At 44.6% G+C, this 23,285-nt stretch overlaps 1 protein-coding gene across 1 annotated transcript in view; it reads right to left on the reverse strand.

The window, feature by feature from the left end:
• Positions 1 to 23,285, reverse strand: part of FARP2 (FERM, ARH/RhoGEF and pleckstrin domain protein 2) — an 82,468-nt gene that overhangs the window by 56,399 nt on the left and 2,784 nt on the right. Inside the window, 1 exon segment of the mRNA XM_057504361.1 lies at positions 16,120 to 16,336. Coding sequence (XP_057360344.1) covers positions 16,120 to 16,317 — 198 coding nt within the window. The 5' untranslated portion in view covers positions 16,318 to 16,336.

The following is a 23,285-nucleotide window of genomic DNA, read 5'->3' on the forward strand; positions in this document are numbered from 1 at the left end:
TTAAAACCAAACTCCTGTAATGGAGATATTTACATGAAAAGCTAGGAAATTAATTCCCAGTAGAGCAAATGCTCTATTGAGTAGTATACCAAAGAAAACCTAACTAAAAAAAACTAGGATTCCTCAAAAAGGTCAATGTATTCATAAAATGAGGTGACTTTGGGGAAAAAAAAAGGGCAACTAAAGAATAAAAAAGGGAAGTAAAAAGATAACTCCAGAAATTAAACCTCAACAGGAAGCCAGGTAACAAAACGGGTAAGATGTGGCTCTGAGTCAGGATGTGGAAGAGCAAACAGAAGCATTCTCCTAGACATGGGAATGAAGAAGGAAAGTTCAAATTCAGAAACGCATCTGAGGAGCTCCAGGGGAGGAGATGACACAGGGTGGGGTGGCGGTGCTACCGCTGGCATGGCGATCCAGGAAATACCTGCCGACTCCTCTTCTAAGGATGGTGAGGGGTCATCTCCTCAACCTCTTGCTGGAATCATCAAAAATAAAAAATAAAGTAAACAAAAACATAACCTCTATTTTCAGCAAAACTAGGCAATTGGTCAATCCTGAATCACAAGCTTGGTGGGAGGAGGGCCAACAGAGCCAGAGTCAGAGGGAGCCAGTGTACGTGGGAGACACATACAGGTCTCCAGGGAGCAGCTTAGACAGGTGCCTCAGAGCGTGCCCGTCAAGGGCGAGGGGCAGCCTGGCAAAAACCTAAATCCCTTGGTTGCAAAAATGAGGGGAAAAGGCATTGGGAGCAGGGTCCAAGCGTGGGCCTGACTGGCTTGGAGAAGCACGGGAAGTGGGACCAAACAGGCCAGCCACGTGTGCGGGACACGGTGAGAGAGAGTGCCCTGCTGGAAACCCCATCGCTGGCTCCTGCCACTGCCTGGGAGGAAATGAAGGCTGACCCAACTCACAGGCTTCATGTCATCACATAAACTTCAAATGTCAACTGATGTATATAACCAGCCACCCACTCAAGGCCTCCTTAAAGCAGCCAATCCATGAACAACTTCTCTGCTTTAAAGATGGGACATCAAAATAGAACCATCACTGCAAAGGAGGAAACAGGAAAAGAGACAAATGTCAGATGAACACTCAGCAGAAAAATGTTGCCTCTTAGCAGATGAAACTACAACCAGTTTCACCATGAAAGTGAGACAGTTAATAAGGTACTGCCTCTGTATTACAGGAACACAAAGCAAAGACGTAAGAGCCCTAAAAGAGAAGATATCAGCTATTCAAAGAAAAAGGATCAGCTGGGTGATGGTCCCTGTGCCCCGCTTTCTAGCTGTGAGGCCTTGGGTATACTTTAAATTGAGTTACTTGTCTTTTTGTTGTAGAGTTGTGAGACTTATTTAATTGAAAATATTTTTGTTCATTCTTTTCACTTTCTCAGTAGTATTTCTAGCATAAATATATTTTATTTTAATGAAGTCCAATTTATATTAATGAAGTCCAATTTATATTTTTCTTCTGTCACTTGAGACTTAGTATTGTATCTAAGAAGCCACTGTCTACCCTGTGGTCATAAAAATTTACTCCTTGGTTTTCTTCTAGTTTTGTAGTTTGAACTCTTAACATTTAGGTTTTTGATTCGAGTTAGTGTTTGTGTCTGATGTGAGGTAGGGGGTCCAGCTTCATTCTTAAGTGGGTGGATACCAACTGTCCTAGCACCATTTGTTGAAGACTTTTCATTTCCTATTCCTATTCCATTTGCTGGCACTCTTTATGGTATTTTCATGAATTGACCACAAATGTAAGGATTTATTTCTTTTCCCCTGATCTATCTGTCTTTATGCCAGCACCACCCCACCTTGGTTACTGTAGCACTATATTAAGTTTTGAAATGGTAATTGTGAGTCCTTCACCTTTCTTCTTTTTCAAGATTGTTTCTTGCTATTCTAGGTCCCTTACATTTCCATACAAATTTTAAATTCAGCTTGCCAGTTTCTGAAAAAAAGAAAGAAAGAAAAAAAAAAGCCAGCTGGGATTTTGACAGGGATCTCACTGAATCTGTAGATCTGTTAGGCACTAATGCCATCTTAATAATGCCTTCTCATCCATGAACATGGGATGTCTTTCAACTTATTTAGATCTTCTTTAATATCTTTCAGCAGTTTTGGACTTTGCAGTACACAAGTTTTCTTTTTTAATTATCAGTTTTACTGGAACTCATAATATTTTTTGGAATACAGTTGAGCTGTCTCTGGTGATTATTAGAATCTGGGCTATCTTAAATAAAGTATGGGCAAGGGGAGTGATGAAACGCACAGCACAATTCCTGGGCTTTCATAGCTGAGGTTTATGCTTTGTTTACTGTCTTTTCTAGAAAGCACTAAGAACAACTGCTAAGAAACATTTATAGTATTTTGGTAAACACCATTCTAAAAATGGAAGTGAATACTATGTAAGAATTTGTTCTCCATGTAAGAACTTGTTTGTTATGCCTCAGAAGATTGGAGACTGATGAAAATTAGGCTTGGGGTGGATTAATGATTGTGCATTGAGCATTGACCCCCCTATAGAGAATTTTATTGTTGTCAACAACCATTTGATCAATAAATATGAGAGATGCCCTCACACACACAAAAAAAGTACACACTTCCAATTGTAAAATAAATAAGTAACCGGGATGTAATGTATAGCATAAGGAATATAGTCAAAATATTGTAACAACTTGGTATGGTGATAGCTGGTACCTAGAATTATCGTGTATATAAATGTTGAATCACTGTGTTGTACACCTGAAACTAATGTAATACTGTGTGTCAACTACCCTTCAATAAAAAAAAATAAAATAAAAATTAAAAAAAAAAAAAGGATCATCCATAATAAATAAATAAATAAATAAATAAAAATAAAAATGGAAGTGAATAATATATGTTCTCTAAGCCAATCTTTTCTCTTAATCCTTAGGTATTTACTAAATGAAAAAAAAATCTCAGTTTCTTTTGACATTCATTTGGTTCTGACATTCAAAATTTCTCTTTGAAGATTTTTTCCCCCCAGAAACAGAGTGAGATTTATTGAATTTACTTTTAGTAGCATGCAGGTCCACCCTCGATTAATGGAGCTTTTCAGAGGAAACACACAATTCTATCACATATCAGTACTTGTTGTAGACAGGCCAAATGTAAATGTAGAGTAGATCAGAGATTCAATTATTGTAGGACTTTAGATATATCACTGTGATTATATTTTTTTGGAAAAAATTGCAATGTGAAAATAGTAAATATTTTTGTTACTGGATTCAGCATAAATACAAATTTGAATTACGTTTTAAAATGTAGGAAAATGGATGGACAACGCACAAGGAAGGCTAATTTGACTATAAATAAAAAAATCAGTGGACTGTATTTTAATTAGAATTTTATTGTGCTTGGGAATTTTCAGGTTTTAGTGTTCTTTAATTTTTATTTTTTATTAAGGTATCATTGATATATAATCTTATGCTCAGGTTTCACATGAGCAATATTGTGGTTACTACATTGCACCCCATTATCAAGTCCCCCCCACATACCCCATTACAGTCACTGTTTATCAGCGTAGTAAGATGCTATAGAATCACTACTTGTCTTCTCTGTGCTGTGCTGCCTTCCCCGTGCCCCCCCTACGTTATGTGTGCTGATCGTAAGGCCCCTTAATCCCTCCTTACCCCAGTCCCTTTCCCTTTGGTAACTCTTAGTCCATTCTTGGGTTCTGTGATTCTGCTGCTGTTTTGCTCCTTCAGTTTGTGCTTTGTTGTTATACTCCACAGATGAACGAAATCATTTGGTACTTGTTTTTCTCCGCCAAGTTGTAGTATTCTTACATTGGAAAGGAGAAAAGAATTCTCTGGGTTATTCCCTTTGGAACTTTTTTTTCTAGAAATAAAAGTTTAATTCAAAATCTGTAGCTGACAAACTGGCTCTTCAAAATTCTCTTTTTATGGGTTATAACTACAGATCTCCCCTTCAAGAAATTAGCAGTTGACTATTTGAGAGTGTATAAATTTTGAGGTTTTTTTTGTTAAACTTATTCCCACGTATTTTGTTCTTAAAATTTTGATGCCACTGTAAATGGAATTGTTTGGGGATTGTTCATTGCTAATGTACAGAAATATGACTGATCTTTATATACTGATCTCGTATCTTGCAACCCTGAATTTATTAGTTGTTAATACTTTTTGTTGTTGTTCTTGATAGAGTTCTTAGGATTTTCCACATATATGAGATAATGTCATCTATAAATAGAGACAGTTTCATTTCTTTTCCAATCCAGTTATCTTTTCATTTATTTTTCTTTTTTTCCTAATTGTCCTGGCTGGAACTTTCAGTATTATAGGTAAGTTTTTAACTCTCTGAACCTTAGTTTTCTCAAATATAAAATTAAACTAATAATGCTAATGGTGAGGATGAAATTAAATAATACATGCAAAGTGCTTTAGAACAGCACTTGGAATGTCATAAATACTCAAAGCTGGCCATCAGGTTACAAAGGTAAGAAACACTTCTAAAGCAAATGATTCAGGGAGGCTGAAAATAGAATGACATGGATATACTGGCATATTGCAAACAAACAAGAAAAACAAGGGAAAACTGAACTTTATAGAGTGTGTGGTTGAATTTAGGCCAAAAGGCACTGGGACAAGAAAAGGACAGTTTATAAGAGGAAAACAGTGACATATCAAAAGGTTGATATATCAAGACATAACAATGAATATCTTTGTACCAATTAACATAGTGTCAACATTCATAAAACAAAACCCACAGGAGGTAAAAAGAGCAGACATAAACACATGAACAATGGGAAGCTGATTCACTTTCTCAGTGCTTATGTAACCAAACGGACCGCAGCAGTACCATGGATGGTGTGTGTGTGTGCACACAAGCACATACAAAAGTACTGAGAAGGCCTGGAAGAGTTAAATAGACAGTTATGCCCAAAATGTCAGATTATTTCTTGGGTGTAGAAGAAGTAATTTTAACTTTTTTCCCTCTGTACTCTTTTATATTAACTGAGATCAAATATCTGGTATTTTCTTTACTGTGGGCATGTATTAATTTTTTAATTGGAAAAAAAGTTTTCTGAGTAGAAAATGCAAAAAAATACAAAACACCATTATTTTATAAATCCAATTGACTTGAATAATTAAAAATAACAGCACCAATTTCTAAACTGCAGAAAATTTACAGTAATAAACACTTTGTTTTTTCATTGTTATTTTATGTAGCAACAATTTTCCAAAATAAATCTCCCCTCCTCTAGTGGTCTTATTAGCTCTTTCCAAATCTGATGCCATTAAGAAAAAAATGAAGACCCATCAGAAAAGCCGGTTTTCTCAGCAAGATTTCATCTCTCTCAAGATGTCTGTTTTTATTTTCTATGGTAATATGCTAACAAGTTCTATTTTATATGATCTTAGCACTTATGTATAGTTTATAATTTCATTTCATAATACAATTTGTAGTCAGGACTACATTTAGGATATGTTTCCATTATTTTATATGGTTTAAAAAGATGTAAGATTAATAATAAAGACAGAAGCAAACAGCTATAAAGCTAAATATCCTTGACTTAGCATGTCATCTATTTTTCACATATATGTTCCAATATATTTTCCAGGAAGATAGCTATGTTTAGAGCCTTAAAGTCACTCTGACTTGTCATAGTGAAAACTAATAGAAAATAAAAGACTTTTTTTCTGCTACAAAAATCTGACTTTACCAGTTTCAAATATCAACACCTCCTAAAAAGCATATGGCCACATAATTAGTAAGGACCAAACAAATCCAAAAAGTAGAAGGCAACAAATGAATATCTAAAAATAAAACACTAAGAAGGAATGTATTTTTCATCATCAGGAACTTAGATTTATTGAAAAAAAGATACTTTAGATTCATCAATAAAATTATGACAGAGTCTAAATTGAGGGTTTTGAGAAGGCTGCTTGTTCCTAGGCAGGCTTTTTTTTTTTTTTTTATTAAGGTATCATTCATAAACAATCTTATGAAGGCTTCACATGAACAACATGTGGTTTCAATATTCACCCATATTATCAAGTCCTCACCAACCCCTTGCAGTCACTGTCCATCAGCGTAGCAAGATGCTGTTGAGTCACCGCTTGTCTTCTCCGTGCTTTACTGCCTTCCCTGTGACCTACCTATATTGTAAGTGCTAACCATAATGGCCCTTAATCCCCTTCTCCCTACCTCCGCACCCACCCTCCCCAACCCCTTCCCTTTGGTAACCGCTAGACCCTCCTTGGAGTCTCTGAGTCTGCTGCTGTTTTGTTCCTTCAGTTTTGCTTTATTGGTATACTCCACAAATGAGTGAAGTCATTTGGTACTTGTCTTTCTCCGCCTGGCTTATTTCACTGAGCATAATGTTCTCCAGCTCCACCCATGTTGTTGCAAATGGTAGGATTTGTTTTCTTCTTATGGTTTCTTCTTATTCCATTGTGTATATGTACCACATCTTCTTTATCCATTCATCTACTGATGGACACTTAATTTGCTTCCATATTTTGGCTACTGTAAATAGTGCTGCAATAAACATAGGGGTGCATATGTCTTTTTGAATCTGGGATCTTGTTTCCTTTGGGTAAATTCCTAATAGTGGAATTCCTGGGTCAAATGGTATTTCTATTTCGAGTTTTCTGAGGAACCTCCATACTGCTTTCCACAATGGTTGAACTAGCTTACATTCCCACCAGCAGTGTAGGAGGGTTCCCCTTTCTCCGCATCCTCGCCAGCATTTGTTGTTCCTTGCCTTTTGGATGTTGGCCGTCCTTACTGGTGTGAGGTGGTATCTCACTGTGGTTTTAATTTGTACTTCCCTGATGATTAGAAATGTGGAGCGTCTTCTCATGTTCCAGGCAGGGGTTTAAGACAGTGGACTGAAGAGAAACTCTTTCTTTCTTTCTTTCTTTCTTTCATTGTCATCAGAAAAGCCTGTAAGGGCTGGGGTCCTTTCCTGCCGCCATGGCAAAATGAAGCTCTGTTACATAAAACTACGAACTATACATATAAAAGTTAACACATGTGCACAGAACATTCAGAGCATTCCAGTAACATCAGTTTGGAAGCACCTACAGATGTTTTTCATGTTTCTCTTTAACGACTAGTCAAAATTTCTAAAAATAAAAGCCCGTAATTACTGCAACCCAGGAGTCAAGGACTGAGGACAGTTTTATATAGTGGCCTCCTTGGCTAATGGCGTCACATCACTGATACCTGCATTTCAGCAGGAACCAGGAGAGCGTGACACCACAGGGCAGCACTAGCATCTCCCGAAGGGCACCACAGTAGTCACCCTGCCACGTGCATGAGCACCCAGGTCCCCTGAAGGCACAGCAAGGACCCTCTCTCTACTCGGATGCTGAGGAGCTCCTCAAACAGCTCCTGATCTTCCTCCCACAGTGGCTTTCCTGTGGGCTCCCATCTGGGGCCCAGTGCTGGCACCCTCTTGGCTCTTCAGTCCCTAAGCCCACACCTGCTGCCCCACAAGTTGGGCAGGCTCCAGCTTCAAAACATTTCTTGGACGAACCTGATTCTCACCAATCCCTTCCCCTCTTACCCATGCCACTTCCTGCGTCAGGCCCTCGGTGCACCTCTGCTTCTGCTCCTGCACATGCTGTTCCACCACCTTGAACACTCTTATGAGAAGAGGGGTCCTTACCCCACAGCTGTCTGCCCACCTAAGAATGCACCCCCATTCCTGTCCCAAGTTTTATTCTCTCCTGAGTGGCACCTTCTTTACTGCCAAGCCCCCTCTGCAGAATAAGTACCAGGAAGGCTGAGCTCATTGTCCATCCTGGTCACCTCAGTACCCCCAGCTTCTAAAATGGTGCGTGTAACACAGCAGACACTCCGTAAACACCAGCTGAACAAATACTGTCCCCGAGTGCCACCGGGTCAGTAGCACAGCCTGTGTCCCAGACAGGGGACCCTCTGTCTTCCATCCTTTTCTTTACTGTCAGCTGTTACTTCCTATGAAGTCTCCAGCATTCCTTCTTATTTCCTCTTTTTATTTAACTTCAAATACAATGTATTTATTTACTAGTCCTCCAACTCTTAACTTTGTACCTTCAAGCGCAATGTAGAAATATTTGCAAATCATATACCTGATAAGCAGTTAATATCCAGGACATACAGAGAACTCTTAAAACTCACAGCAAGGAAAACAAACAGCCTGGTTCAAAAGTGGGCAAAGGGCTTGAACAGACATTTCTCCAGAGAGGACATATTAATGGCCAGTAAGCACACATAAAGATGCTTCACACTGCTGATCATCAGGGAAATGAAAATAAAATCACAGTGAGGTAGTGCCTCACACCCATTAGGATGGCTGCCATCCAAAAAACAAAACAATAAGTGCAGACAAGGATGTGGAGAAACTGGAACCCTTGTGCATTCTTGGTGGGAATGTGAAATGGTGCAGCCTCTAAGGGAAAAGTATGGAGGTTCCTCAAAAAGCTAAAAACAAATACCATGTGGCCCAGCAACCCCACTTCTGGGTATACACTCTGAAGAGCTGAGAGCAGGGTCTTGACAAGGTATTTGCATATCCAGTTCCTAGCAGTGTTGTTTACAACAGCTAAAACATGGAAGCAACCCAAATGCCCTGTAACATTTGAATGGATGAGCAAGATATGGGGTTCATCCACACAGTGAAATATCATGCAGCTTTAAAAAGAAAAGACATTCTGACATGTGCTACAACATGGATGAATCTTGAGGACATCAAGTGAAGTAAGACCATGACTAAAAGACAACTACTGCACAGCTCCACTTATGAGGCCCCTAGGCGGTCAAAGCGATGGAAACAGAAAGCAGAATGGGGTTGTGTGTGTGGGAAGAAGTCAGTGTTTACTAGGTACAGAGTTCCAGGTTTAGAAGAGAAAAGAGCAACGGGGATGGATGGTTTTGACGGCTGCACTTGTGAATGTGTTTGATGCCACTGAAACCTATGCTGCAAAGTGGCTAAGATGTAAACTTCGTTATGTGCTTTACAATAAAAAAGAAAACCAAAAAAATGATGTAGACCATACATCAAACAAGTCCACAAAACCCACAAACCAAAACTGACAAGTAAGTCTGATAAAACTGTGTCTAAAAAACATAACTGCTTATTAAACAGGAGATTTATCAAAAATTATAACACAAACTGCAAAGGTGAGACATGAGCACCTGCACATGCTGTTGCAGGGCCATAAAGTACAATACACACCAAAGACCTCAAAACCCTGACACAGAAGCTCCCTCCAGGTGGTATCTACATGCAAAAATCCAGAGTGAGTATACAGACTACAGAGACACTGAAATCAAAACCGTGTAGTCATTAAGAACTTTCTAAAGAGCAATTACATAGAAAATTGTCTGCAATATGATTAAGTTTAAAAACAGACTACAAATGTGTATGGTCTGATTCCAATTTTGTTTACCTAACATATACGAGTAGGTAAAAGGCTACAAGCACATCCAGAAAATGTCAGTGTTCCCTTTGGGTAGTTATTAGCCTTGGCTCTGGGCCACTTAAGATTTTAAGTTTTTCTACAATGAACATGTGTTACTTGTATAATGGAAATAGCTTTTCAGGTGAATCCTCTCAAGTGTCAGGAACTCCCTGGCTGCCTCCTGGAAGCCACTGGAGTGAGCAGCAGCGTGCGGTCCTGTGTTTGCAGCGTGGAGAGGCCAGGTTCCGCCCAGAGCTGCTACTTGTGAAGTAGGGCGGGCCAAAATTTTGGGGAAAAAAAATAATTTTCGGGGCAGGGCTAAGATGGGCATATGACTACCAGCACATCCATTAGGACACCTGTGCACACGATGACACATGCTAGGATTTCTGAGGCAGCCAATACCAGAGGCCACCTCAGTGCTCACCAGCAGAACAGGAACAAACCTGTATCCAGTCAGAAAGCACAGGTCAGTGTGAGCGGGCAGTGCACCTGCGTGTTGGCTGGGCAGCTGCAGGAAGGCCTGCAGAGGACAGTTTGGGCCTTCTGGCCTCCTGGAACTGCCCTCACCTTCAATCCTTGTGATCCCAGCAGGAGCTGCTCTCCTACAGGTCCAGATGGGCACCTGAGCAAAGCTGTTCCCACACTTGGAATGAGGCACTTCCAAGTGCCATCGGGTGACTAAGGGATGGGATGACCTTCCTGTCGGCCATCACCACTGCACACCAATCTCACGAAGTGGGGCTGTGTGGGGACCTGGCTGTGGAAGCTTCAATACCACTACTAGAGAACTAAAAAAATGTCCATTTCTGCCTTGTACCACCCGGCCATGTTCCCAGGCATCGGGATCAAAGAGACAGATTGGCTTTCCAAGACAAAATAACAGGTTTCTACAGCTCAGGCAGAGTCACGTAATAGTTGTATGTACTAGAAACACACAGAGCTTCTGTATAAAGCCTGTTTTATTCCCAAATTTCATATGCTTGAATTACTTTTTTTTCTGAGATCAGACCAAAATAAATTCTAAGGCAGTTTATTTGCCATATTTAGGATGCTCATGTGGAGAAATGACAAACATCTGGCTATGACACTTTCTGGAATTCTGACTATTTCTTCCTGGCCAAAAAGGAAACATGAAGCCTTTACTGGAATAGCAACTTAAAGTCATCTACATGGAATGTCATGACTGGAAGTCTGTCCTACTTGTCACAGGCTAAGCTAATAGCTCCTGCATTTCTTGAAGAAACAAAAAGGCAGCAGCCAGGTGAAAAAAAGGAAAAAGCACTGTAGGTTGGTTGAAGGATAGGGAGCCTGAGTAGGCAGAGGGCAGGGCGAGGGAGCTTTGTGGTCACCACCGGTCCCAAACCAGGCAGGATGTTCTCACCACTAAAAATCACTTTCCCCACCACACTAACTTCCAGATTCTAGAAAGGCTATCGTTCACGTGAATTCCTGACCCAACAGTGAACTAGGTTGCTAAGCCATGACTGCTCTGGACAGCCTGCCCTTTGCATCTGGGAGAGGCCCTCCTAGGAAGGACCTAGGCCCTGGGAAAGCCTGTCACCCTGATGGGGTGTGGAGCTGAAAGTGCTTCTGTTTCCTAAGCGTGCCCAGGCTAAGCGTGCCCAGGCCATGCGGGCAGACATGCAGCTTCCAGAGGGTTTCTTTTATGGCTGAGAAAAAAGGCTCTCTAGACAGAGGCCAGCTTTCTATTTTCCAAACCACAGAATTCATCTAACTGGCAACAAATCAAGACTTTATTAGATTTAAAAAACTGGCCAAGACAGACCTTTGGGCAGCTAAAAACCCCATCAACACGTGTCCAGTGCCACTTACAATATGACACGCTTGAAGCCCATGTGTATGGCTTCACCCTGAATCCGTCTCAGAGGCCTGCACCTCCCACTATGATAAATGCCTTTCCACACAAAGAGAAGTATTTAATTAGCAATCAGAATAAAGAACCACAAAGTATATGGTACTTCATTATCTTACAAAACCCCAGTGAGCCTAAGTCTGTGGCCGCAAATGATTTATGTGGATGAGGGGACCCTACACACTGGCAGCTGTTGCTCAGGGGCTTGGGGGAGGGGGAACAGCACTGATTTACACGCGTAGTGCATACAGTTCCTCCTCCTATCAATTTGCGTGACAAGGCTCAGCAAGACAGAGATGAGCACCTGTTACAGCCACGCTTCCTTCCCGCCAGCTCTCTGCAGCCCTCAGCCGTGCTCTTTGTGGGGCCCTCACTGCCCTGGCATGTAAAAATGTTCATGCACATGTGCAACCTGGGCTTTTCAAGAGGGTGAGCTTCACAGCTCCTCACAATCCAGCCAGGGAACACTCTTGATGATGACTTTTTAATGGTGCAATTCTCATGTTTTTGGCTCAAAATCTTCCCTTCTTTAGCCATTGAAAATAACTTCTAAAATTTCATCTCAAACCACAGTAAGATACTTACTACTTCACACCCACTAGGATGGCTAGCATCCAAAAGTCAGACAGTGGTTAAGTCCAGGTGAGGACGAGGAGAAACCGGAACCCTCACACACAGCTGGCTGGTGAAATGTGACACGGTGCAGCCACTGTGGAAAACGGTCTGGCAGTTCCTCAGTCCAACACAGAGCAGCCATGTGACCTGGCAATCCCACCCCAAGGTATATACCCAAGAGAAATGGAGAAGTACACTCACACAGAAACTTTCACACAAATGTTTATGGCAGCATTATTCAGAATACCCAAGAGGTGGAATGTCCATTGGATGACAAATGGGTGAGCAAAACATGTATCCATACACTGGAATATCATCTGGCCACAAAAAAGAAGTTAATACTGATGCATTCACACCACAGAGCAGCCTCTAAACACAGTGCCCAACAAGAGGCCGACACATCGTATGGCCCCCATCGTATAATTACACTCACTGCGAACCCCCCAGGGCAGTGCAATCTGTAGACAGAAAAGTGGACTGTCTGCTCAGGGCTGCAGGGAGGGTCAGCTGGGGCGGGGCAGCCAGAGGCGACAAAATGGTCTTAAACTGACCGTGCTGATGGTCGCACACATCTGTGAATTGCACACTTAGGGGCGAACTGTGGGGTATGTGAATTGTCTCAATAAAGTTGCTAGACAGTTTGAGCTCAACTCTACCCTTCAGCACAATTAAATACCATTTGGGGAAGAGCATACCCTAGTTTCTAGCTTCAAACCACCTTAACTTATGGGCAGCGAGAATTAAGCAAGCATGTGTTCTCTAGATCTATAAAGAAAGAGATGGAACAGAACAGCCCCCACACTGATCAGCTACACTAAGTTTCTCTCTAACTCCTGCAGTTTTACAGTGTTTGTGCTGACAAACAACAAAGTCCACTTGCCTCAGCTAGGAGAGGGGGCCTTTCTGAGGGCAATGCACAAAAGCCGAGGCCGCCTCACCTGCGGACAAATGTGGAACCACGAGACTGCGTGAATGGGGCATGAGTGCCTACAGTGAGGCCTTCAGGCTGACCCGCTGTTTTCACTGAAGCAAAACAGAAGCACTTCAAAAATAACCAAATATCAAATGCTTCCTTAGGTTAAAAAGGTCTCCAATGTATAAACCCTCCATCTAAACCAGAGGATTCGATGCAATCACACAGAAGCCAGTGTTTTCCAAAGCAGCGTCAGCCATCAAGCCTGCAAGGTCACCGACATGACTGCTGAGGGCTTAAGTAAAAAGTCCAAGTAAGCAGACAGGACGGGGGTAAGATGGCTCCAAACACAAAATGAAGCAAAATATGTGAGTCCCTGAGGTCCAAAAACACTGCTGCAGAGAGAATTAAAAAAACCATTCACAGGTAGGGTGTCAGCCCGATCTAGACTTGACTGCGTTCATTCAATGTGCATTTACCCAGCAAGGCACTGTTCCGGCTCAAACGAAGCCCTGCCTCCTGGAACCTGTCTTCTGGGTGGAGGGAGTGCAGGCCAGCTCTGGGCTGAAGAGTCAGAGCTGGGATCTCACAGCCTGTGACACAATCCCACACCGCCCCACAGAGCCAACAGCAGAAACCACTGCACCGCGGTATCTGACTTCCAGTATAAAGGGTGGGGAGGGGAGACAAAGGTCAGCAGGCAAGCGGGAGGAATGGTGCTAGGAGCCCCAGGTGGGCAAGCAGTCTTGACCTCGGGCTCTTTGGAGCTGTGGCCTTGGGAGACCCTGGCAGAAAGAGGCAGGGCACACCAGCCTTCTTGGCCGGCCCCTTCCTGAGGGCTACGCAGAAGCGCTTCCTGGAGAAGGTGCTCGCTTGCTGGGGCAGGCCCCGCAAAGCATGTCACCTGGCAAACCAGACCAGCCGGCTGACATGCAGCCGCCCAGAGACAGTCTTCTTTCCAGAGACTGCATTCCTGACCTACGTCAACAGCTGTTGTGGCGGACTGCAAAGCACAGCTGCAGGTTTCCTGGCTCTCCCCATCCAGGTAGTTCTACCTCTCTGCCCCTCGAATCTGGGCTGGCCTGGCTGCTTGCTTTGATCAATAAAACCTGGTGGGAGTGCATGAATTCAAGCCTTGACCCCAGCCAATCTCAGAGCTTCCACTCCTCAGAACATTTCTGTCAGTGTTTTATAAACAAGGCCCAGCCTGCTCGCCAGCGGGTGAGGTTCTGGGCAGAGAGGGGTCCCAGGTGGGCCCCAGACACGCAAGGAAGGCCATCTGAGACCACCTAACCCCTCTAAGCCCTCCCAGACAAGAACCTCCAATGCAGAATTCAGACATGCAGGAAACATGAGAAATTTGTTGTGGTAAGTACTAAGTCTTGGAATGGTTCTTTACTTCACAGAGTCCACCGAGTTGTGGGGACAGGGTGTTTGGGGGCAGAATATAGCTAACATATACAGGATACTGACGGTTAACTCCTTCTGAGGCACACATCATCCTCATAAGGTGCCCACCCAACTCAGGGCAGGCACCAGTCTTCTGACGCCTCGATCTCTGGTGATGCTGCCGGGTACATCGAAGTACCAGATGAGGGTTAAATGTGGTTAATAGGAACCGTGGTCTCAACTTATTAAAACCTTGACAAGTTCTAGATAGTTTGAAATCTTTAGAAAACGTTGTCTCTGATTCCCTGAAGTACAAAATGACCCAAGTACCTGGGAAAAGTGTCTTTCTCAGAAAATGATCACATCTTATTTATGATTCAGCTGTATACAGGTGCTTTCTTCCACTTTGGTCCTAGTTTTAGTAGCTAAGGACCATTAAGCAGGACAAAATATTGTATGTTCTAAAAGTAAATTCTATATAGGGCAACTCTTTTCTTTTTCCTTCCTTTAAAAATTTTTGAACCCACTGTAAGCTTAGATTACAGCAAATGTGTTTATTGTAGGGTGGCTATGTGGTGGAAAGTATCCCAAACATTTGGTTGGAAGAGATTTGGGAGTCCCAACTAAATTTCCAGACCTTTAGCCTATTTCCTACCGGTGATCCATCAGAGAACCAAGGATATACTGTCAAAGAATTGGCAGCTGGGAGCACTGCCAGGTGCCAAGGTGGCCAATTCCAGGTCCTCCCTACACAGGCTGCCTTTTGCAACACTGAAGTGATTGGGTTGCCGGGCACACAGGCCTGACCAGTTTCAATCCCTGTGCCCTAATGAAATGATATCTGATTTCCTCTTCAAGTAAGACTTTAAAAGAAGCATTTGGGGGTCCCTTGAGTTCACCTGGTCTGAATCTAGCACTAGAAACACACAAGCAAGAGGTGCCGGCATGTAGGAGGTTGGCTGCACACTCCCTGCAGCCTGAAGGGGGTCTCTGCTGCCCTCTTCTCGGCCTGGCTCACAGCCTAGTGACCTATCCTTTATGGAGCAACTTGACTGAAATCCCCAAGGACAGATAAAATTCCTGCTTAAGTCTAAATTCATTCTTTTGTCCTTACTTTTGTGACACAAGAACAAGACAAGCTTTTAAAGATATTCTTTTAAACCAATATGCAAACATTAGAAAAAAGAAAATACACTTATGCATTACATATGAAGATAATTTTTAAAAAGAATATTTTTCTAATGCCATTTAGAAAATCAGAAAAAATATTTTCTAGAGTATTACATGGGTCTAAACAGTGTTAAATATAAATAACTAAATATATATACATATATACACAAACATACCTATGCTATATTCAATTCTTCTGGCCAACATTATCAGTGCAATCTATCATTAGGGAATGTTCACAATAAAAATACTGTCCCTGACCCAGAGTGACAAGCTGTGTGCTAACAGGTGTGACGCCTCTGCACGGTGAGTGCTCAGTCCTCACTCCAGCGGCCCTGAGAAGGGGGACTACGGGAGCCTCCCAAGTCAGGCGAGGAAGGCGACACACAGTGGGGCGAAGTGCCATTCCCGCATCCAGGTGGCCAGTGGCCAGCAAGGAAGATGTAGACAGAAGCAATTAGCTTCCAGCGTGCCCTCTGCGTCACTTGGCCTGCCTTCGCAGGCTGGGGACCACGTTGACGTTGTATCAGCACTTTGAGGAAAAACAGGGAATGCTCTCCAAACAGAGAAACTCAGACTGCATCCAAGGACTTGACTGCACTACCAAAGCCATGCTTAGTTAGCCTGATACTGAGGCCGTCCACCCAGTGAAATGGAATTTGTGCTTCATACCTGACTTACAGAGAGCACGAAGTGTGCCTCCCGGGCGTCGCTTCTTACCTCGACGGCAAAGAGCTCCATGGTGTTGTCCAGCAGCCTCACTCGGACGTGCAGGTGCTTGTCGAGCGCATGGGCTGTGTGCAATGCCGCAGATGCTGGGGTGAGCGTGGGCTCAAGCGTGCTCACACCCGCGGGGCCTAGGGCGCCCAGGCACGGCCCCGGGGCCTGCAGAACCCGATACGTCCCTGCTGTCTCCATCTCCACCAGCCGGGCGCCTCTGCAACAGAGCACAGAACAGTCGGTGCCGGTCAGGAGTCAGGCACCATTAGGTACACAGGCCCTCTGCACTTCACTCTCCGTGACTTCCCATCTTAAATTACACCGAATTATGAGTTGAAATTATTTTCGATTCATACATGGATGTGTGGAGTGCCAAATCATAACGAGTGCCACCGAATGACAGCTTCTCCTGCGCGCCTCTGTGAGCCAGCAGGGCACCCACTCAGGTGACCCACCAAATCAGGCACGTGCTGCAGGGCCCTGCCCCGGCTGTCTGGAGACCCGGCACGTGTGCCGGCCACCACTGTACCCCGGCCATCAGGTTCTCAGCCGTGCCGAGGGGGAGGTGCAGAGAAAAGTGGTGAGGACTAGGCTCTGCACTCTGGTTCTACCAGCGGTCAGGGCAGGAGCTCCAACCTCAGCCCCAAAGGCAGCATGCAAGGCCCACACACCTGGTGTTGGGAGGCACCATCCCACCTGCCCTCACAGTAACCTTGTGACCACATCATGAGGACAACAGGGAGGGAGGTGCTCAGCGAGACACTCTCCCTTTCAATACCCCCTGTGAGCAGACAGTCTGGCTGGGGTGTTAAGCTATTAGCCTGAAAGGGCCTAATTGCATCCTTCTTAACAAAGAAGAGGTGCACCTGCCAGAACAGTTACACAGGCCTGGTTTTAATTCTGTCTATTGATACAGTTACCTTCTACTCCTGACATTTCCTTCTTAAGTATATGTATTTATGCTTGAAAGGCAGTCTGAAGGGAAACACAGTATGGCAAAGAGAGTGCCAGATGTCTCTCCAGGAAGGAATGCACAGCTGCAGTTTCTCCAAAAAAACCTTCTATTTCTTTGCAAGTTTTTAGAGAATCTCACTAAATTCCTAGTCACCCTTGCTGCCAGTTTAACTGCTCCAGGTCCCCAGGCTCTTTCCGCCTTTTCATGCTTATTTTGTTATCAAGACAAACCATGTTATGAACTTTTCATCTCTTGAATTAAGTTTCTTAGGGACCCCACCAACACCTGCCACACTCAAGCCCTACACAGCAAGACTGCTTCCACGCATACAGAAGCACAAGAGATGAGACATCATGGCCCCTGGCAAGAGTGGCACTAGCAGAATGGTGAGTTGTGTCTGCCTGCAGACACACTCCCATCCCAACAGTTGCGCACGAGTGGCTGGCTGCCCTCGGGCGGGCATGGTGTGGCTCAGAGGTCCCCCATTACCTATAAAATCCTCGCTCCAGGCTGTGCTCTGAGAACAGGAACTAGATTCTCACTCCTCATGTTGGCTAAGTTCACGTCGCTAGCAAGGAAGACCATGAACCACTGTAAGATGCAATGCTCCGTGCAGGACACAGGCCATGCCACACACGGACTGCTCTCTGGGAATCACGATCTTCATGCCACTAATAGCAAACATGAGATCCACAAGTATGAGCATTTTCATTTCAATTTCACAAACTTGAGTAGTTAACACCAACGGGAGGGTCTGCAGCATGAAAAGGTGAAAGCATGCGCTGGGCAGCTCACAAGCATGCCTGATGGTGTGCCTTCAGGAGCAGGTTTCTGAAACAAGACTGGGGATGTTTCGCTTCAACAGCAAGGCGGTCCTCTCTCCCTTCTAAGTAAAGCTAAGTTCTGAAAACACATACTATCAAAATACAGGCTTAGAGTCACTTCCATTATTTATTCTATTGTAAATTCTTATTTATATTTCTTAATTTTAAATGGAAAAATTCTTCAGTTTCTTTCTTTTCTACTCATTATAAGGAAGTCATGTGCAAACACATACTTCTAAAAAAAACGACAGGACTCACTTAAGGTGTCCAGAGGGCACATCTGGGAGGGAAAACTCTAAGAATCACGTCCAGGGAGCTTATGACAGGAAAAGCCAGGGCAGTGATCCCTTTCGATGGGAGGGGGGCTGTCACGGGTGCTGCAGGGAAGCGTGTCAGCAGTTCCTCTGCTTGACTGGGACAGTCCCCACTTTATAATTCATTAAGCCATGCATTTGACTCATGAGGTTTTTCTACATATGTGTTTACTTTATAATAAAAATATATTCAAGAACAGCACACTTAATATTTTTTCATCTGTCATAAGAATGAAAGACAAATTAGACCGATGAAAAATACTTGAAAAACACCTTCCCTGGTACAGCAAGGCAGACTAAGCCGTGGTTCAGAGGTGACCTCTCAGGGCCACACACCTTGGGAGCAGCAAGCTTACACCCAACTTCTCTTAGTCTAGTCCAAGGGAAGACATGGACAGGCCCTGGCTGAGACTCAGGGCCACAGGCTGCTCTCACACCAGGGGTTCATTTGAGGAAGACAGACTCACTTAAGAGGAAGTGACCCTGTGGGATGCCCTGCTGATGTACCAAATAATACTGTTGCCATTACAGGCAATGGGGCATGAACCACCCACCCATTTAACAATCACTGGGCCTTCGGCTTGAGGCGGCCGCCGAGAAAGGAAGGAGCTTTAAGAGAGCGGATATGTCACCCCATGCTGTGAACATCAGTTAACCTTGGTCTCGGCCTGCCATCTATTTTAGGGCAAGCAGCATGATTGGACCCCTCCTGTGGGAATGTTCACCCAGCAGTCACTCCCTCCAGCCTGACAATGGGAAAGCTGTACATACTCAACACGTTTGACGTAAATTATGACCAGAGACTGCTGCTTTGCTTTGTATTCTTGCATTAAAAATGCAGAAATATGCAAGCTAGATCTCGCTGCCTCCCCTTCTGCTGCCAGCTGGAGAGGGAGCTCTGCTTACTTTGAGGGCCCCTGTGATTATATGGGGCCTACCTGAATAATCCGGGACAGCCTATTTTAAGATTAGCTGATCAGTGCCCTTAATTACATCTGCCACATGATACAACATATTCCCAAAAGTTACACACAGGGGTGAAGGTCATGGGTGCCAAATTCTCTACCCCTAAGTGTCGTCAGCGAGTTCCACTGGCATTGTCTTGGATTTAGTCTGTCTCCTCTCTTGTGAGGATGTTTCCCTGGTTCTGCCCATGCGGTGCCGTCCTGGGGTGTGTCCTGGCATTTCTGTATTGTGTTGTTCTGGGGCTGTGGCAGTCCTGGCAGTCCTGTGGGTTCGTTCAAGCCTCAGGCTGTGGTCTCCGTGTCTGCTGACCCCCCAGGGGACCGCTCTGTCCTCCCTGCGCACTCGGGGCCAGCCTGCTCTCTAGGCAGTGGGTGGCCTACCCCCAGAATCTCTGGCCAGTCGCTCAGAGACAGGCAGCCTGAGTGCACACGCAATTTCAAGGGCCACTTTCCCAAGCCCCTGCCTCTCTGCAACCTCCCTGGTGTACTAACCAGTTGCCCGGGGCTCCCCTCCGCAGTGCTCCAGCCAGGAACCTGGGGTTTCAGTTGCCCTGGTCCGCTGAGCACTTCCTGTGACTACACCCCTGGCTGGAACCAGATGGTAGGAGGTCAGAGAACACAGGTCCCCAGGTTTTGGTGTCTGGAGGCTCCTGCTGCCAGAGGCCTGGCTGGGGCTGGGCTTGGGGCATGGTGACCTTCCCGCTCTCCTGGGGCCCAAAAAAGGCTTCTGCAGTGACCCATTTGCACCTGGCGCCACCTCTGGCCTCAGGGGCTGGTATCAGGCTGGGGTGCCACAGGACACAGGGATCCACAACGCAGTAGCGCTTCAGATTCTGGCCTCTGTCCCCAGTCCGCCTGTTGCCATCTGTCAGCGTCCTGCACTGTCCAGGCTTCGCAGCCACAGGCCGTGGCAGAGACAGCGTGGCACGAGCTCACTCACTCTTCCTGGACCCAGAACTGGATGTCCACACATTTTAAAACATGGTTCCAGCAGTTGTCTTTGGGAGACAGAGGAGGGCTGATTTGTAGTTCCTTCTTCCCAGCATTCTGTATTTTTAAATCACCCACAGTGGCGAGGCAACACTGCTTTCTAAGCCAGATAGCCTTTCTGCAGGCTACTGCCTGAGGACGCCTGCTTTAGGGACTGAGCTGGTGGGCGACCCTCAGCGCCCATGGGCCCATGGTCTGAGAGAAACTGCTCTCTCTCCTCTAGGAGTTATGCTCTTCTTTCTAAAACTGTTCAGGTAAGGTGAAAACACTTCAAACGCTCTGTGCAATCGATTTATTGCTCAGATATTGAGACCTGTTCCCTCAATGTTCATCTTATTCACTATAACCAAAGCAACGGGGACCTAAAGCAACGGGGACCTTAAGCACAGAGACGAGAGTTAACACAGCCTAATAAACAGTTTGCAGAATACCTGTGCCGCTCCCTCCCCACACACCACCAGTTGCTGGAAGAGCACCCTCACCCCAAGTGCCTCTGCTGCATCACTGGTGTCAAACAGGGGCCAGAAACTGCTTGGGCAACACCAGCACGACTCTCGAGCTGCCTGCCTCTGGCTCCTGGGCCCCTCTCCTGCACTGGCCCCCCCCCAGGGTCTTGGGAAAGGCCCTGAGCAAAGTGCGCCTACAGTCATAGCCTTTTGCAAAATTTACAGGAAGTACTCTAATGGCCATCTAAGGCTGCTGCCGCTCCAGTTTTGCCTCTGTCCTTCTTCCCCTTTTTGTCAGGTAGCTTAGGAGGGGTCGTCAACCTTTGTGGGGTCCAGCTAAGGACACAATGAGTCAGAGACCCACTTAGTCTGGGTCTAGAGGACATGCTCAGGTTGTCTGCAGCCATGCAGAGCATGCTTCGGTTACTACTGGCCAGACAGCGCAGTGCAGAGAGGGCTTCTCGGAGTACTGGCATCACCATTGCCTGCTCACTAGGGGTTTAGGACACCAAGGTGCCAGCCAGGAGTCCTGCAGCAAGGGGTATGGGTCCAGTGGCACCTGGCACCAGAAGTGTGAGGGCCATGGGAAGGAAACAAGGTGTGAAATACAGGGAGCCAGGTGCCTGAGGGCGACCTGTCATCAGCATGTTCCCCTGGCAGTGGGGCTGTCCCACGCTTGGTCAAGGCTGCAGCTCTTGCCTATCAGAAAAATATCAGTAACAAAGCAGCATAATTTTAACTGTGCCAATGGCTTTTTTTTGAAGAACATTATGTTTCTAGGGTCCCCCCTTCACCAAGTCCCCCCGACAAACCCCATTACAGTCACTGTCCATCAGCGTAAGATGCTGTAGAATCACTACTTGTCTTTGTGCTGCACAGCCCTCCCCGTGGCCCCCCCCCACATTATACATGCTAATCATAATGCCCCCTTTCTTCTTCCCCACCCTTTTCCCTCCCTTCCCTCCCATTCTTCCCAGTCCCTTTCCCTTTGGTAACTGTTAGTCCATTGGGTTCTGTGATTCTGCTGCTGTTTTGTTCCTTCAGTTTTTCTTTGTTCTTATACTCCAGATATGAGTGAAATCATTTGGTATTTGTCTTTCTCTGCTTGGCTTATTTCACTGAGCATAATACCCTCTTCTAGCTCCACCCATGTTGTTGCAAATGGTTGGACTTGTTTTCTTCTTATGGCTGAGTAATATTCCATTGTGTATATGTACCACATCTTCTTTATCCATTCATCTACTGATGGACACTTAGGTTGCTTCCATTTCTTGGCTATTGTTAATAGTGCTGCGATAAACATAGGGGTGCATCTGTCTTTTTCAAACTGGAGTGCTGCATTCTTAGGGTAAATTTCTAGAAGTGGAATTCCTGGGTCAAATGGTATGTCTATTTTGAGCATTTTGAGGAACCTCCATACTGCTTTCCACAATGGTTGAACTAATTTACATTCTCACCAGCAGTGTAAGAGGGTTCCCCTTTCTCCACAACCTCCCCAACATTTGTTGTTGTCTTTTGGTTGGTAGCCATCCTTACTGGTGTGAGGTGGTATCTCATTGTGATTTTAATTTGCATTTCTCTGATGGCTAGCGATGTGGAGCATCTTTTCATGTGTCTGTTGGCCATCTGTATTTCTTCTTTGGAGAACTGCCTGTTCAGCTCCTCTGCCCATTTTTTAATTGGATTATTTGCTTTTTGTTTGGCCAATGGTTTTTTTTTAAAACTTTTTTGAATGGAATTGGGCAACACAGAATTTATCACAACTCCTGCTTTCATGAGACACAAACCTGTAGCTGTACTAGAAACAGCAGCAAGTATGTCTATAGGTGAAACCACGTTTTATGTATCCTGCCAAAAGGACTTCTGAGCAACTATGCTAGAGGGATCACTGAAGTGTTCTATTCTCTGGCTTATGAAGGGACAATTAAAAAGCACACAGCCAAAGAAAGAGTATTACAGAGATGTGCCAGGTAATTAACAAAGGTGCTATTTTTCTGGACCTAGTGACATTTGTATTTTTAGCCAGCTTTTTCAAATCTATAACTTATTTTCCTCATTCTACATACTCACTTTCCAAGTTAATTTTTTTTTTGAAGTGAAAACAAAATTCATCAAAATTTATTGTAAAGTGTTCACTTATCAGAATTTGGTTTTTAAAAATATGTCTGCAGCAAAACACTTGGCAGCCTCCAAAACTAAGCAAACTATTTCCACGGGGAAACCAAACCTGATAGACCCAAAGTTGTTAACCTGGAAATACATCCATTTTATTAGGACAAAACGGGTAAGTTAAGAGCAAAATGTGCCATTTGTTCCTATCATGGTTAAAGAAGAAAACCATAAGCATATTAACTGGCCCAAGTTAATTTTTTATGTGAAACATTATATCTTTTTTTCTTGCAGAGGCCCATTCCCCTAGATTTTATAAGCTTCAGGCCCCATAAAATTGGCAACCACCCTTGCCCCACATGTTTGGTTGATTCCTTCAGACATTTATTGAGCACCTACTCCTTACTGAGCATGTCTGGACATGTAAGGATATGGCTGTTTGTAAGCGAGAGAAAATCCCTCCCTGTTACGGTAGAAAAGATGGGGGAGATGGCCTGTGAAACAGTGGTAGGTGCTACGGAGGAGGTGAAGTGATGACAGCAAACAAGAAGTCGGCGGGTGGA

Source organism: Manis pentadactyla, chromosome 6 (assembly GCF_030020395.1).
Source record: "Manis pentadactyla isolate mManPen7 chromosome 6, mManPen7.hap1, whole genome shotgun sequence".
NCBI lineage: Eukaryota > Metazoa > Chordata > Mammalia > Pholidota > Manidae > Manis > Manis pentadactyla.